Here is a 16,943-nt window from a genome sequence, read left to right as displayed (position 1 = left end):
AAAGCAAAAATTAAATACTATGCTTGATTTGCTCTTTAAACATAAGCATTAATTTTGAACACACAAATTCCATTAAGTTTATTTATTGCGGATTATTATCCTCATCTTTTCTTAGTCGTTTCACGACGTTTCGGCCAACTATTCCTCTGGCCTTCGTCAGTTGGTAACCGCGACGGATAAGAATTCTGAATCTTCTGACAGAATTCACTACTATTACTGTCTTCCGTAGTTGTTGTCGTCTACAATGCATGATAAATAATACTCATCTAAATAATGATTTACAATGACATAATATACACCGATTCAATGAAAAGTACTCTACAACTGAGTCCATGTGTCTGGATTTACTCTTTATTTAATATATCTTTATATACAACTAGCGGGGGTACCCGGCGTTGCCCGAGTGTTTGTTTCCGGGACGGGGGGGGTTAAAAATGTTATGGTAGGTTAGTAGGAAGGATCAAACCCGGAGTCATGAGTAAAAGTAGGAAAATAAAGTGTGAAAAAAACAACAAAAAAACATCTGCAACGTTAACAGTTCGGCTACCAAGGAAAGTCCATTCCAGTTGTTTAGGAAAAAAAAAATAAAATAAAATAAAACGACTACGGTAGGTCGGCGCGAACGTGAAAATATAATGTGAATTGTCCAGCACGCTAACCACTACGCCACAGAGCACTGCAGCTTAGTTTAGTGATTTTAAATAACTTCACATGAAAGAACTACGAAGCAAAACCGGTGTTCTCTTCTCAACTGTTCCTTGTGAACGATCCCCAAACGGTGTTAAGTGGTGAATGGGGGAAGAGGAATTCATTAGAGAGAAAATATTTTACCACTTCCATTGATCTTAATCGATTTTGGCCGTGACTTCTCAGCAGAAAAAGTATAGAAATCTAAGATTATCGAGGAATTTGAGAAATAATAAGCCTATAACACACCTCAGATATTGTTCTGCCGTTTGTGCATATTATATTTGCATGAAATATCTTGAGTTTTAATCCTATTAAGGTCAAAATCAGACGTGAAAAATGAGTTCATTTTATTTATATAGAGAAGAGATAAAAACATGCAAGTGTCATGGTACAATAGTGCTTTATAGGTACGGGCAAAAATAGGCGTCCTAGATTTGAAAGCCGATTTATCATTATTTTCTGTGGGTTCCCGGCTAGTTTTTTATTGTATTTGAAAGATTTAGGGCTAAACTTAATTTCTAAAGGAAAAAATATTTTTACACGTGAAAAAAAAGTTATGAAAAATGTTTTCACTGCGAGCTACCTAATTCAGGTAAATTTTGGAGTTAAATAATTTCATTGTAAAAATCCTTTAAAACATAAATATTAGTTTTCTGGGTCTATTTACAAAATAATTAGTAAATAAAATTCCTGAGATATTGAATTAAATAAAAAAACACCTTGTTTGTACAAAACATGAATTAATTAGTTCAAAAACCGAGTGATGGTGGTGTTCGCAAAACGCAACAAACTAAAATTTTGTAAACACGAAAATTACGGAGGCCCTAAATTTCAGGCAATTGAAAGTCTGTGAAACTGACGTCATGTAATTAAAAGGGAGGAAGTTCTTTCTTCCTAGTCGCGCATCCGTACATTTCTTTTCCGAACATTTGTATTAATGTTTGCATGTTTTAATTTAATTATTTTTCTATGTTCCTGTTTTTAATGTAATTGTTTTGTTTTTTTTAATTATTGTTCAGTATTATATTAGGAATATGTTTCGCCGAAGGTTTCACATTCTTGCGAGCTAATAAAAATTATGCGACACCCGTAATTTTAAAAATAAGTATAAATATTTGTTGCTATTATAATTTTTGTCTGAAAATATTAAATAAGCTATGCTTAATTCAATGGTAATATCGGTAGTTGGAGAAATTGATTTCTCTTGAAGTTATATAGAACTCATTAATACAGAATAAGGAGCTTTTTCGTAATGTCCCCATAACAATTATTTTATTTTATTTTTATTGTTACAAATTACGATGCTTTATTTATATAAAAAAAGCTAAAATACATTCTTGCGTTTTTTATTTACTTCGGAAAACCATAACTTTAGTAAAGGTATTTTTTGCTAAAACAAATAGTACATTTCCAGTAAGATTCGCATAAACTAATTGGTTCATTATATTCCGCGATCATTATTTAATACATAGTGTTTGAAATTAAATAAAAAATCAGCCCAGCCGTTTTCGAGTATATAAGAAAGGAATTTTCAGACACATACGCATACAAAGTCACACACACAGACTCCGATATATGTAATATGGATAAATTTATATATGGATAGATACACGTTTATATATATATATATATATATATATATATATATATATATATATATATATATATATGCGTGTGTGTGTGTTTATATATATATATGTTTGTGTGTGTATATATATATATATATATATATATATATTCATGCTGTATACATACTAGCAAAGATACCCGCGCATCGCACGGGACTTTTCTGCACACTTAGGTACGCGATTTGTGGGCAACTTTCCAATAAGTCGATGTCGTAAGGGGGAAGTAAATTTCAATTCGATGCTTAAATCTTATCTAACACATTGAATACTGAAAACATATCACAATCAGATCGTACCGGTTTTTCATCATATCCTTTTGTAGAACTTTTCATTGAAGAGCCTTGTGGTAAACTACATTTTTGCTCCTTCGATTCGGAGCTAGAATGTAGAGGTTTTCTGAACTTCCTGTCTAAATGGAGACGTAGAACATACCGTGACTGAAGCAGTCTGATGTCAAGTCTACGCCAATGGTTTTAAACGTCTGACCTTGTCTTTTATTATGCTCATTGCAAAACACACCTTCACAGGAAACATTTCTAGATAGTCCACTTATAACACCCCAATATGCCCCCCGCCACCGCCGACATCCCCCGCCCCAGTATAAACACATGTTGGACAGTGGGTTCAACGCGTGGGAGGTCATGTTAGGTTAAATTATCATAGAAAAGTGATCCTTCACTTTATTGAAACTTACATTTCTTCAAAAAGTGCCAGGGTTCAAATTGGCGACAGGTTTGATTATCAGATTTGGTGTCAGAAGAAAAAAAATCGGTGTGTTTAAAAAAACGAAAATAAATGTCTTTTTTATCACAAAAATAATTGTTTGTCCAATCATGAGAAAGTGAAAGGTGGCCTGGGATCATTTTATTTATTTATTTATTTATTTTGCTCATTTGGCTATTTTTGGTGTTCTTTAGTAAAATCACGGGCGCCCATCTTGTTTACCAAAGTGTAGTGATTACGTTGGATACTGAATGTCTTCAAATATGAATAACTACTCGTTTGCGCAAAAAAAATAAATGCAATATTCCTTTTCATCGTCTCCCAAAACATATAAAAGTCGACAATTCACAGGTGAATTCCGAGGGGTTGCTAAACTAAAAATATCCCGATTTATGGTAATAATTATACCATAATTATACCATAGCGATGTATGTGATATCATATATGGTAAAAAAAACTTATATTTTATATTAAATATATTTAATTATAAACTCAAGTTACCTTGTAACGTGTGTTGTAACCCAACATCAGGTTTATGACTTCCCGTTGCGTATGGGTACATAAACATAAACCCACAACAGCGTAAACAAATAAACATAAATGGCTACTAAAATATTAACGCTATTTTTAAGAAGTTATTATTTAACATGTGAAGGGTGGGGATATTTTGCAACTATTCTGTATTACAACTATTTTTTTACAAATAAATCAACGTTAAACAGTTGAAAACGTATTGTTTTACTGTGTACGTTTTCAGCATCCCAATTATTTTTTTCGCGTTTACATTATCGAAATAAAAAATTGTTAATACTTTCTGCATTTATTTTTTTTACATCGTTCATTTCCGTATTACGTTTAAGTTATTTTAATGCAATTTTAAAACAAATAAATCTTCAAATAAATTGACAACCATAAGAGCATTTTACAACGTATTGTTTTACGGTGTACCTTTTCAGCGTTCCAATATTCTTTTCGCGTTTAAATTAAAAAATATATCAAAATTCGAATTTAACTTTTAGCATTATGCTATTTGTTCATTGCACATTTTCCTATAAGTATGGCAAACAACCCACTTATAGTTCAGTGGCTGTAATTTTTTTTATCAAAAAATAAACAATTATAAACGATGAATAATATAGGCTTAAACTACTAAGTACAGTAAAAAAGGGATAACTCAACAATAACACATAAAAATGCAGAGAGTGATACAGACGTAACTCAGCGAACGCCGTGCTTTCTTCGGAACATGAAGTTAACAACCGAAGCAAGCGAGCCTCGCCGAGGAAATCAAGCCGTCTGACGAAACATAAAGCTGAATCAATAACAATGTAGCGCGATGGTTTTCAACACGCGCGCGTTCGCGCGAGTTGAAAATTCAAAGCAGCAGACGATAATTTGGAAAAGGAAGAAAAAGAAATAAATTAGTAAAAAAAAACCCACACCATTTCGTACTTTAACGTCAGAACCCCCACCCCCGCAAAAAAACATGAATTTTACAGCGTAAAGTGAGCAGCCAGAAACACCAACTGGAGTCCTCGGCTTTTGTCAAGAAAACAAAGTACTGGCACAGACGAAAACTGTGTATCATGTGGACAAGGAAAGGTAAACGAAGGCTATGCCTGGAGGTGTCAGGTTACCATATACTGAAACTTTACATCATCTGAACTGGTACATTTTTCTTTCTTTTTTTTGCGATGCTAGGCCTACAATTGCCACTGTAAGAGCGAGCAACACAGAACTACTTCCAGCGCGAATGCGGAATACGATTTACGCATACACACCATTAATAAAACAACGGTCTGAGGAAACAACAAAACTATCTCTTTTAATACGAAAAAAAAAGAAAAATAATTCTACCCGCCCAGTTTTGTTTCAATTTTTCTATTTCTCAGGTTTTTAAAAAAATACCACCCCCCAAAAAAAAAGATTTTTTTTCAATTTTTCTTGAAAAAAAAAAATTACAACAAAAAAAACTGTTTATTTAACTTATCTTTGAACCTTTTCTCGAACAAAAAAGTCGGTCTATGTCAAGTTTCTTTCCAACTCCTCAAAAAACATTTTTTAAAGGGTTTTCGGTGGTGCCGAAAACGAATATCAAATTAAAATTTTGGGCTAATAAGTAGTTTTCATGATATGGAGATGTTTTTTTTCAAAAAGTGGGGGATCACTTTCCTATATAAATTTAACGTAAAATGAGCACCCACCTTTTAGCCACCTAGTAATTTCTCCATATCAAAACAAAATGAAAAATAGACTGCACTTAACAACAGTGTTTTCAAAATAAAGAAAATTTAACTGATATTCATTTTCAGCATCTCCGAAAACCGACGCTGTTTTTTGTTTTCTTTTCTTTTTTTTACTAAGATTCGGTCATTTTTCCATCTCATAATTTAGAACGTTTGTTATGCTCAGGAAGTTTACAAAAACATACTTCTTTCATTATACAACATGTATCGTTGTTAACAGGTGGTTCAAAATATCTCACAAAAATTATGTTTACATTAGAGGGTTGGGGAGCCCCCTAATATAAACAGAATTTATGTGAAATCTTAAACGATTCTGCTTTAATGGTTTAATGGTTAATGTCGGCACGTTATTTACGAAAAAACGGTTAATTAAACTACAGAAGCACCTGTTAAAAAATACAAGTTCTATAATTGAATACGCACATAAAAAACCGCTAATGTAAGCTTTCTGACGGCATTATAAGCGTCCTAACTTATGAAAAATTAACGAATCTCTTAGTTAAAAAAAACAGCGCTGGTTTTCGGGTTTGCAAAAAAAGAAAATCACAGTTAAATTTGTTTTATGATATGAGGAATTTTTTAGATGGCCGTTAAATTTATATAAGACAATGATACCCCACTTTTTGAAAAAGTAATTTCTTCATATCATGCCCTACATTTAACGTGATATTCGTTTTCAGCACCACAAGAGAGTTGTTGCGAGATTGTTTTATTGTTCGCCTCATGGCAGGTGCTCGTCTGAGCTCCAATACCTGGTCTCCCCTCGCCGATCTTTCACGAAAAACATCTGTCTAGCTGAAACAACTGTCAAACATTTTCCCCACTCTTTATCTCTACCAAAACCAAAACGTAGATTCCATGAAGAAAGCTTCTTTCTTAGAAGTGAACGCTTGTGGAACTCTGTTCCGTCTGCCTGTTTCCCACCTGACTACATCTTGGATTTGTATGTCTTCAAGTCTAACATAAACAAATTCCTGATGAACCTCCCCCTGAGGTAGACACTTTACGAAATCTCAATATTAACGTAATGTACACGTAATAACACTTATCCCCGGGTGGTTTCCGGGCCTTGATATGTGGGGACCACCTTGTAAAAAAACCCGAAAACTATAAAATTCGTCATTTTTAAGTTTTTGAGGAGTTGGAAAGAAACTTGACATTGACAAAAAATAGTTAACATTATTTATCTAAAATATATATATGGTGCTCATGCAGAGAGTGATCCGCGCTATTTTTTAAATCGTATGTCCAGGTTTAATTAAAGTTTTATGTGTTTTTTATTCAAATTTTAGGATTAAAGTACAGAATAGGTACAAAACACTTTCCATCCATCATGTGTGGAATGGCTTTTTAAATAATAATGTTATTATTTCAGCACGAATCACTCTCTGCACGAGTACCAACTATATATATAGCAGAAACAAAACAAAACATTATTATAACATTTTTCTTTCGACTTAATTTCCTTCTCGGCGCTCGGTTTACTCCGGCTGTTGGCGTCATGCTCCGGAGACATCCCGGTGGACTCTGAGTTCACTTTCTGCATGAGTACCAAAAGGTTCCTTAAAAATTGAGAATTAGCGAAAAAAAATTTACCTCCAAATTAAAAATAAAAATAATAATTCAACTTAGAAAATATTTCGAAATGAAAACAAATCTATTATAGAAAATATTTAGTAAAGTGCTCAAAGAATTAAACTATCACAGTTATTCCCCTTAGTTTTCTGGTTTGAAAATTAAAAGGTTTAAGATTTACGATAAGTAAATTTAAAAGTAAAAGTTTCAAATTTACGATAAGTAAATTTAAGTTTAATAACATATAAATTGAAATGAAAATAAACTAAATAATTACATATTGAATTAACATTAACAATTAAATTTACAAAAAATGAATCGAAATAATAAGGAAAATTATCGTAGAATTGCCATAATTATTTTTAAGTAATTCCTGTCATTTTTTTTTAATAATCTTTGTAGGTGGTACTTCTTTATAATGATAGGTTTGACTAATATAATTTCTATTGTAATAGTAGCGCGCTACCAGAAACAATTTTACTCAGGAGAGAAAGTGTAGTTTACCATTTTATCGATCAACTATCATGCTCCTAGATATTACGACTAAAATTTAAGATGGTATACTCTTAAGATTTACCTCTTTTTTTATTTTATATACTTTAATATTTTTGAAATATATATATTTCTCCAAGGAATTACCTCCTCAATTATGTTTCTCATTGTACTGCAGGAACGAAAATCAGTATCAGTGGTATACTATAAAGTGGCCCTGGGGTTGATTTTAGCCACTAAGTGCTTAGAGGCGGGGGATAGACAACGGAAGAGGCAATAGCCAGAATAAACAAACAATCGGCAATATCTAGACGGCGGATGGAAGTTAGATAGAGTTGATAATGACTACAGTTGAACAGTTATAGAGTTGACTGTGGAATAGAGACGTGGACGATTTTAGAGTTGACTGTGAAAGAGAGAAAGACGAATGTAACATCAGTAGAATGGGAAGAAGACACACACACTCACAATCCAAAATTCAATTTATATGTGAACATTGGCGTTTGTGTTTTTCCTTTCTTTGTTCATATTTCTATTTTGTGAACCGCGTGTGTACTCATCGACAGTCCCCAACGGGAAAATGACGATCAGGCCATAAGGGGAATAGAGGAATAAACGAGAAATCTACGGTACACGACAAGTCGGCGAACTGACGATGGAGCCACATGTGGTGTTACACCAGTAGTATTTTCATGGTCTAACCTTTCGGTGCTTACAAACGTTATTATACTGCGGCTTACTAGTGCTCTATTAAAATTTGTGCAACGCACTATCGCGCCCTTTACAAATTGGCAGAATACACACACATACACACACACACATATATATACCTATACACACATATATATTCTTACATATATATATATATATATAAATGCATATTTATACCTATGCATATATATATATATGCGTACACACACATACACATATATATATATATATATATATATATATATATATTTGTCTCGTAAATCCCTTTTGTAGTAAATTAATTTCATAAGAAGATCAGACAAATAATTATTTTTGTTTATATAAATAAGTTATTTCAAATACGTAATACTCTTAATAATCTAAGTTTCTCATGGAACTCATTAAAAAGAATACATAATATTTAATAAAGCGCCTGTTTATATTGTAAATTACCGTACTCATCCACGCGTACTTTTGCTGCGTTTGTTTTAAATGGGACCCCCTAAAAATGACAAAAACACACAAGAGAATGATAATCTGAGAGGAGGAAGAGAAAGTAAAAGTGTGATATAGAGTAGTAAAGTTGAGATGACTATACGCAGAAGGAGGGAGAGGGATACAGAGAAAGAGAGAGATACAGAAAACGAGAGAGAAGAAATAAAAACTGTTGTAGAGAGATTGAATAGTGTTGACGCTATAAAATATTAGGGTTTTGTCGGTATTAGAAGGAATGTAAAAAACGAGCGAAAGAGATAAAAGAGAGAGAGAGAGGGGGGGAGAGAAGATAAAAAGTCGTTTGAGGTTATAATACTTTCGTAAAATGTTTGCTTTTTTATCTCGGATAAGAGTTGATATTAAAATCTTATCATAGTTTCCTAATTTCAATATGTTTTTCTTAAATAAAACGATTGTATAAATACAATGCCAGTGTTATACTGGGTAAAGCTATGCAACAATAACCTAAAAGTTGTTTTCTCCGTTATAAATATTGACGCTGTGAAACTGTAAAAAAAAAAAACAACTTCTTTAATGGAAGTACATTAAACGCAGAAATCTCACATTTACTTTTACTATGCAAAAATGAAATAGTTTGCATTATTTGGCACATGTTGCACGCCAAAAGCCGATACAATTGATGTCAATAGATTTCGAATATGATTCGTGTATTTAAACGTGGCGGCCTTTCACCTTCGTGTATTTAACGGTGGCGAGATGACAACTTCGTCATCACACGATACTGGCTAACATGAATTGAGAATAATGTTATGTTGAAATAGTAATTATAACCCACAAAATGAACGCTGGTATGTCTGTATAAATTTCACTCACGGTAAATTTTCAACGTAAAAGATTTGGTGTACAAAAAATTGGAGGGGTCGTATAAATATGTTCTAGCATATTTGTATTGTATTATTCAATACTAGACAATATGATAAGTTTCTACATTCACACATACATTTGTGGAGAACGTTTCCTTTATAAATTATGTGTACGTACCGATTATTCTTTAAAAATGTATTATTATTATTATTATTATCATCATCATCATCATCATCATTATTATTGGCAGCTCACAAAGAGTTTCAAACAGGTCTTTAAAGGTATTCCCCTGAAAACAGCCTGCAATGTTCCCTGGAAGACCAGTGACAACAATTCTCTCCAGATTTCCAGTACTCTCCCCCTCTTTCGATAAAATTTTCAAATAAAGTTGCATTATCGCTACAGATGCTTGTCATTGATTTTTCGTTGGCAGGAGATATTGGTCTTTGCTTGGATTTGAGTGGCAATAAACCTCCCGGTTCTCTTGGATTTGAGTGGCAATAAAACTCCCGGTTCTCTTCGCACTGAGGTCTGGTCAGTTCATCGGTTATTCTTTCTTCCTTGACTCTACTTGGTTATTTGGTATCGCTTTTTGCGAGGTAGTGATGATGCAATAGGTGGTAGGGATGGGTTAGAAAACTCACAGATGTGCGGTTTCAGTGTTCTTGGTTCCATGTAGTTTTTGCCGTTGCAGCAGTTTGTCTGGCCGGCTCTTGTTGGTCATGTGTTAGTTAGTTTCCACGTTCAAAGGCTTTTCTTAATATTTAAGCTGTTTACATGATTGTTGTTCGTTGTATTTTTCCAGTCATTCCTTTGATTCTAATTTCCCACATTCTTTTTACTAATATTATTATTATTATTTTATTAACAGTATAAGTATTTTATTAAATTTATCAGAATTTTATATTTTATTTTATGTGCATTTTATATTTTAATTATTGTCACTGTTTGCATTGTGCATGCATCTCTGTATCTTTTACGGTTCGCTTTATGTATGCTTATATTTTTGTATATTCATCAGATTATTTTTGTAATATATATATATGTGTGTGTTTGTGTGCGTGTATGTGTGTGTGTATAAGAGGTATAATTTATCTTTCAGTATTATCATAATCGCACTTGCTTATATTGATACATCTAGTGTATCTTTATGTTAATTCTAATCCAATATATTTATCCATAGATATGCTTGTTTCGTTCGTTGATAAGATGAATTAAACCACAGTACTGTGACCTACAGAGGTTCTATTTCTTCTTGTTTTTGTTAAGTGTTGAGGCATTATGTTGAACAAAGATGGCGGTGAAGTAGCAGTGCGGTACGATCCTAAGTGTAATTGTCAGTAACAAAGATAGCGGCTAAGAAACAGTACTTTTCAGATCATGAGTGTTATTGCCGGTAACAAAGATGTCAACGAACTGATTGAATCCAAAAGTCGACAATTTTTGTAGTAACTTTTGAAGCTTTTCATGTTGGGGTTAACGAAACGCTCGTCACTGTAAAAAAATATTTAACACGCCCTCTTTTTTGATATAATGAAAAACCTTTCGGATACAATTTTGTTTGATGCCACCTTTGTTATTGGAACTTACACTCAGGATCTGAATTGCACTTCTTCTTCGCCGCCATCTTTGTTACTGGGAAATACACTTAGGATCGTACTGCACTGCTTCTTCACCGCCATTTTTGTTCACCATAATGTCTCAACACTAAACAGATTAGTTGCCCAGTCATCGTCTTTTCTTTGGCTGTTCAGAATGTAAATTCGAATTGTGGCAGGTAAACATTTCTGGGTTATCTCAGGTTTCGGAAACTACGCAAAGTGATACAATCTCCAACAGAGAATCTTTACGACACCGAATTTCTCGAAAAGAACGCGACTGTTTTGCAGAACTGATTCAATGCTTAGAGGATAGAAGCCTGCCTCTCATTATAAGAAATGCTTTGGATGATGGACAGAAAGCATTGAACATATTAAGAGAATATTATATATCAAAAGGGAAACCGAAAATTATATCACTCTATACAGAACTAACGTCTCCGAAATGTAACTAGTAGGAAACTATTACCGACTATGTTATGAAGGCAGAAACAACCGCCAATGCCTTAAAGCTCTCAGGTGAAATAATAAGCGATAGCTTGTTGATATCAATAGCCCTTAAGGGACTTCAAGCCGATATTAAACCTTTTACAACTGTTATAACGCAAAAACACAAGCCCATAAATTTCAGTGAATTTAAAGTGGCATTGCGCAGTCACGAAGAGACGAATCGGATGCTCGTGAACAATAATACATCCAGCAATATTATGAAGCTCAGAAATGCTTCTTGAAAGTAGACACCACCAAATCACTGCACTGCTTCTTCACCGCAATCTTTGTTCAACATAATGTCTTTACAATTAACATTTTTTCTGAGATAGTTTAGTTGCATTTAATCCAAATTAAATATATTGTACTTACTTGAATAGGGTTTTCTCTAAAATTTTATTGCTGACCTTGTATTGTTCTATTTATATAATATTTATAATATTTATAATATATATATATATATATATATATATATATATATATATCTTGTGTCAGTAAATATTATGTTACTTTTGTTGGACTGAAGTGTTACAATGAAAAACACGAACGGATAGATGAATTAGGAAAACGACAAATACATAGAAACAAACACCAATATACAAAGACCAACTGTCCTAGTAATTACAAACAACAGGACGAACTAATCATATCTAGAGACGTAACACTCAGTTATATTTTCACATCGGAAAGTGTGATGGTTATTAAAGAAGCAAGCGGCCGGGCGTTTGTGCTTTCTGTCGCTATAAAACCGATAAATAATCGATCTGAAACGTCCTTCTGCCCTGCTGTCTGAGAAAAAAAAACTCTAAAAGATCAAAATGGCGTCTGTGTTCATTTAAACCCTTCGATATTGCACAGTTTTCGCATGGTTGCATGAAACCCTTGCCAATTAGGCATGGCGGACACGATAAATCAGATCGTTGGTAGGCGTTGGAGAAGTGTGCAGACTTGCGTACCGTGAACAGTGTTTTGCGTTTCATAAGACTTTTTGATAAAACCCGTGTAGTGAAATTTGTTTCGCGTCCTGTTAGATTTTTCCTTTTTTGTTTTGCTACAGAGAGTTTTAGCTTTAATGAACGGTAAGTCAAAAATCACACTGACTAGTTTCTATTCAAGAGCGATTCATTATGTAGAAATACATATCATTTGTAACCTGGCAATAGACAATTAAGTGAGCGGGTTTAGCAATACATGCACAGAAGTCATTGAAAAACACGCGGACAGGGCGTGTTCGTTAATATAACGTTGCTTCAGATGTCGACCGTGATGTATCGAGTAAGATCGCGCCTGAAACACAATAACATGAGACCATGTGTTCACTCAATGTATGAATCTAACATTAGACTGTCTGTTTTATAACTGCTTTTTAATAAATAAGTTGAGTTAGTAATAAGAAATTAATTTATAATTATATATAGGAGGAAGCCATTTTCCATCCTCCTATTATATGAACAGATCTCTCTCACGAATATAAAATTAAATTTGACTATTACAGAAAGATCAACATGCATTACAGCATCCACGGATGCAAAAATGCCCAATCATTTTTGGAAGCAAATATGAATAAATGACCCACAATGTGGTGTGTTTAAATATAGAGTTTTTACAAATAAAACTGTTCTACCGTATTTTTTGATATGCGCCTCTTTTTTGGCTTACGATGTATTGAACAGTTTTGATAAAATAAATATTTCATACGCTAAGATTAATATATATATATATAATTGTATATATATATATATATATATATATATATATATATATATATATATATATACACATTTCAGCCCGGGTGTTTGGAGGTGTATGTTGAGCGAAAAAAGTAGTAGTAGGAAGGCAGGCTCGAACCCGTACCGTGAAGGAGGAAAAGAACGGGAAGAAGCAACATAACGTCTTTGTTGTTCACACCACCGTCAAACCGGTGATGACGTAAGTTTTAATTAAGGCTAGACAATCGGGAAGAGGGGATGACTATCGAAAATATCGGCGAAAAAAGTGCCTAATTGAGGGTGAAGGAATTGATGTTTTAGCCAATGTTTCGGTATTTTTGGTCTGAAGTGTCGAGCTTTAAACGAAAATTCGTCGCCTCTGTCGAAAGTTTTAGGTAGACATGCCAACATACATACATGCATTTTTTATATTGATAGCTTAATTATTCGACCCAATCCGAGTAAAAAGCTTGCCCTATCTCTTAATACCTTTATGTAAAATTTGAAATATTTAGACCAGAAAATGTCTGTTTAATTTTGTATAGACAGCAGAAGTCATTCTTTTAAAACTTTGACCCCTATTATAGCTTTTTAACATTTATTGTTTTGGAATAAAACCAAGTTATGTCCAAGGACCCTATATCTAAAATTTCAATTGTGTATACCCAAGATTCGAAAAGGAGTTTGGTAAAGTTCTCAATGGTCAAATCGACCCGTTAACAGCAACATTTCTCGCCGCAAATGAATGGCAAAGATGTCTCCAAATCTCAGTGCACTGTATATCAAACTTCGAGTATGTAGACTTAAAATTGACAGAGTTATTGCTTAGGGAAATGTACACAGACACAAAGACACGCACAGACACGTTCACTTTTATATACATACTAGCATTCCAGCCCGGCGTTGCTCGGGTGTTTGGAGGTGTATGTTGAGTAAAAAAAATGTGGTAGCAGGAAGGCAGGCTCGAACCCGTACCGCGGAGGAGGAAAAGAACAGGAGAAAAACTTGACGTCTTTGCTGTTACGACGACCGCCAAACCGGAAGTGACAAGTTTTTAATTAAGGCTAGACAATCGGAAGGAGAGGATGACTTTCAAAAATATCGAAGAAAAATACGACCCCTCCCTGTAAAAATGTGTCCAGTTGAAGGTGAAGATATTAATGTTTTTAGCCAATTTTTCGATAACACCGGTTCTCGCGAGATCACAGAAGTTAAGTAACGTTGAGCCTGGCCAGTAACAGAAGGTGACCATTTGCGAAGGCTAGGCACTGTATGCACCTTCTGTGAAGGCTGGGCATGGGGCCAGCGCCCTCAGACCGTAAAAAGAACTCAGTCGATACAAAAGCATCTACAAAGTTGTAGATAATATATGCCTTTTATGGGGTCTATTCTATGTATGGATGGATATATATATATATATATATATATATATATATATATATATATATTCATCTATCGCTCTACTTCTTTCTATCTCTTTCCTCCTCTCCCTCTCTTTATCTCCTTCTCTACACACACACACACACACACACACACACACACACACACACACACACACACATATATATATATATATATATATATATATAAATACGTGATTAATTTGTTCATTTTGTATCTTTTCAGATTATTCCAGGATGAATAACGGAGACCCGACTACAATCACAAATTTCACTTTCCAGCAAACCACAGATGACTACCAATATTCACAGGCTATGGGATCAGTTGGAAACCTCATTGTCAGCTTCCTGTTGACATATGTAACCCCACTGATCGTCCTCATTGGAATTCCAGGAAACTTAGTTTGCATTATGGTCTTTTCAGATAAGACCATTCGACGTTTATCATCGTCCGTCTACGTCCAGGCCGTATTGGTATCTGACACGGCATTTCTCTTTACTCTGTTAGCCCTTTGGTTAGAATCACTCGGATACAATGCGATACACATGAACGGTATCTGCCAAAGCAACGTGTATTTATCATACGTAGGTAGCTTTCTCTCCATATGGTACGTCGTATGCATTACTATTGAAAACTATATAACCATATACTACCCACTGAAAATAAACACGCTGTGCACATTTAATAGGGCTATAATTGTGTGTCTGTTGCTTGCATTTTTCAGTTTAGTCATGTTTGCTGTGGTCATTCCAATCACTAAACCACATGAAACAGGCCAGACAGATCCCTCGGATAACAGCACGGGCATTACGATGTGCGTCACTAGTTACGAATATACGGATTTGATGAACATTCTTTCATATATAGATTCTGTCATTGCAATACTAATCCCCATGGTAATCATTCTCATCTGTTTGACACTCATTATAATAGCGACGTTAAAATCATTAAAAAATAAACGAAAGCGCACGGCCTATAGAGACAACATTGAGAAAAGGCTTGCTGACATACCACAGGTGCGTGTCGCAAAACTGCTTTCTGCTATATCAATATCTTATATATTGTTGAATCTTCCAAGTCACGTGATAAGACTGTTATACCTTTTCGCCTCTGAGTTGTTCATTCCTTTAAGCGTGACGACATTAACTGTACACCAATGTCTCCTCTACATCAGCTATTCGAGTTATGCACTAAAGTTTTTCATCTTTTACATATTTAGTGGTAACTTCCGCAAAGTTCTTTGTGAACGTATGTTCTGTTTTTTTCCCAGGTTTGCACAAGGCACACGTGATGTAAGCACAAGGTTGTGAAAAGGAAATTTGGAAAAATATTGTTGCAAACAGATTTACGTTTGATTGATCAAAAAATAAATCGAAGAAATAATTCTAGTAACACTGGAACATAATGAAGTGAATTTTTCCTTGGGATATAAAATATAATTTTAGAAAAACTAAGTTCAAGCAAAAAGAGTGAACTATTTTAATGAATTTATTTCTATTGATAAGTGTAAACGAGGAGATTTATTATTAATATGAAATATTTATAAAATATGATAATACAAAGGCCGACATGCTTCATGGTTTCATTTATAATGTAAAGTTCGAATGACAAGAATCCCAAACCTTATAAATATGTGAAATACACAACACAGATTTACGGATAAAATTTGCATTTAACTGCAGCATGTTTTATACGATTAATATTATATATGAAGACAAAATTACATTTATGGTTGTACGTATATATGTATGTATGTATTTATGCATGTATGTATATATATACATATATATATATATATATATATATGACTACCTCATTTAATCACATAAATTAATATACGAAATATAAGTTTATGCGTAAACTTTAAATATTTACTTCAACAGTTGTCAATACATAGGCATTAGTAGCTAGTAAGTAATAAAAATATATATTGCAGTCACCATACAGAGGATATTTAGCGTTTCATACACGTACGTATCCGTCAGGATTACTAGGGAGTAAATTATAAAAATATATGTAACAATAAAGCTACACAGACGATTCCGCGTTTCATCCACGCTAGGATTCGTCAGGCTTATAACTTTATATATATATATATACATATATATATATATATATACATATATATATATATATATATATCACCATGTTATACTCATACTTTAACACACATGTGTCCACGCAGCACGTGTGTACACACATCGAATTAAATGTATGTATATATATATATGTATATATATATATAAATACGTATATATGTATATATCTACTTATACATACACATATAATTACACACACATATGTATATATATATATATATATATATATATATATATATATATACAGTGCCCCCCAACAGTTTACAATACGCATTTGAATTTT

The 16,943-nt window shown here is 33.5% G+C and overlaps 1 protein-coding gene across 1 annotated transcript in view; it reads left to right on the top strand.

Moving 5' to 3' along the window:
• The window catches only part of LOC145294224 (G-protein coupled receptor 65-like), a 20,184-nt gene extending 4,203 nt beyond the window's left edge, over nt 1-15,981 (top strand). Inside the window, exon 2 of the mRNA XM_080141330.1 lies at nt 14,787-15,981. Within this exon, the coding sequence (XP_079997456.1) occupies nt 14,798-15,871 (1,074 nt within the window). The 5' untranslated portion in view covers nt 14,787-14,797 and the 3' untranslated portion in view covers nt 15,872-15,981. The remainder of the gene's footprint in view (nt 1-14,786) is intronic.
• The last annotated feature ends 962 nt before the right edge of the window (nt 15,982-16,943 follow it).

Source organism: Euprymna scolopes, chromosome 15, assembly GCF_053919585.1.
Source record: "Euprymna scolopes isolate OS-2025 chromosome 15, ASM5391958v1, whole genome shotgun sequence".
Taxonomy (NCBI): Eukaryota; Metazoa; Mollusca; class Cephalopoda; order Sepiida; family Sepiolidae; genus Euprymna; species Euprymna scolopes.
This window is presented reverse-complemented; position numbering and strand designations above follow the sequence as displayed.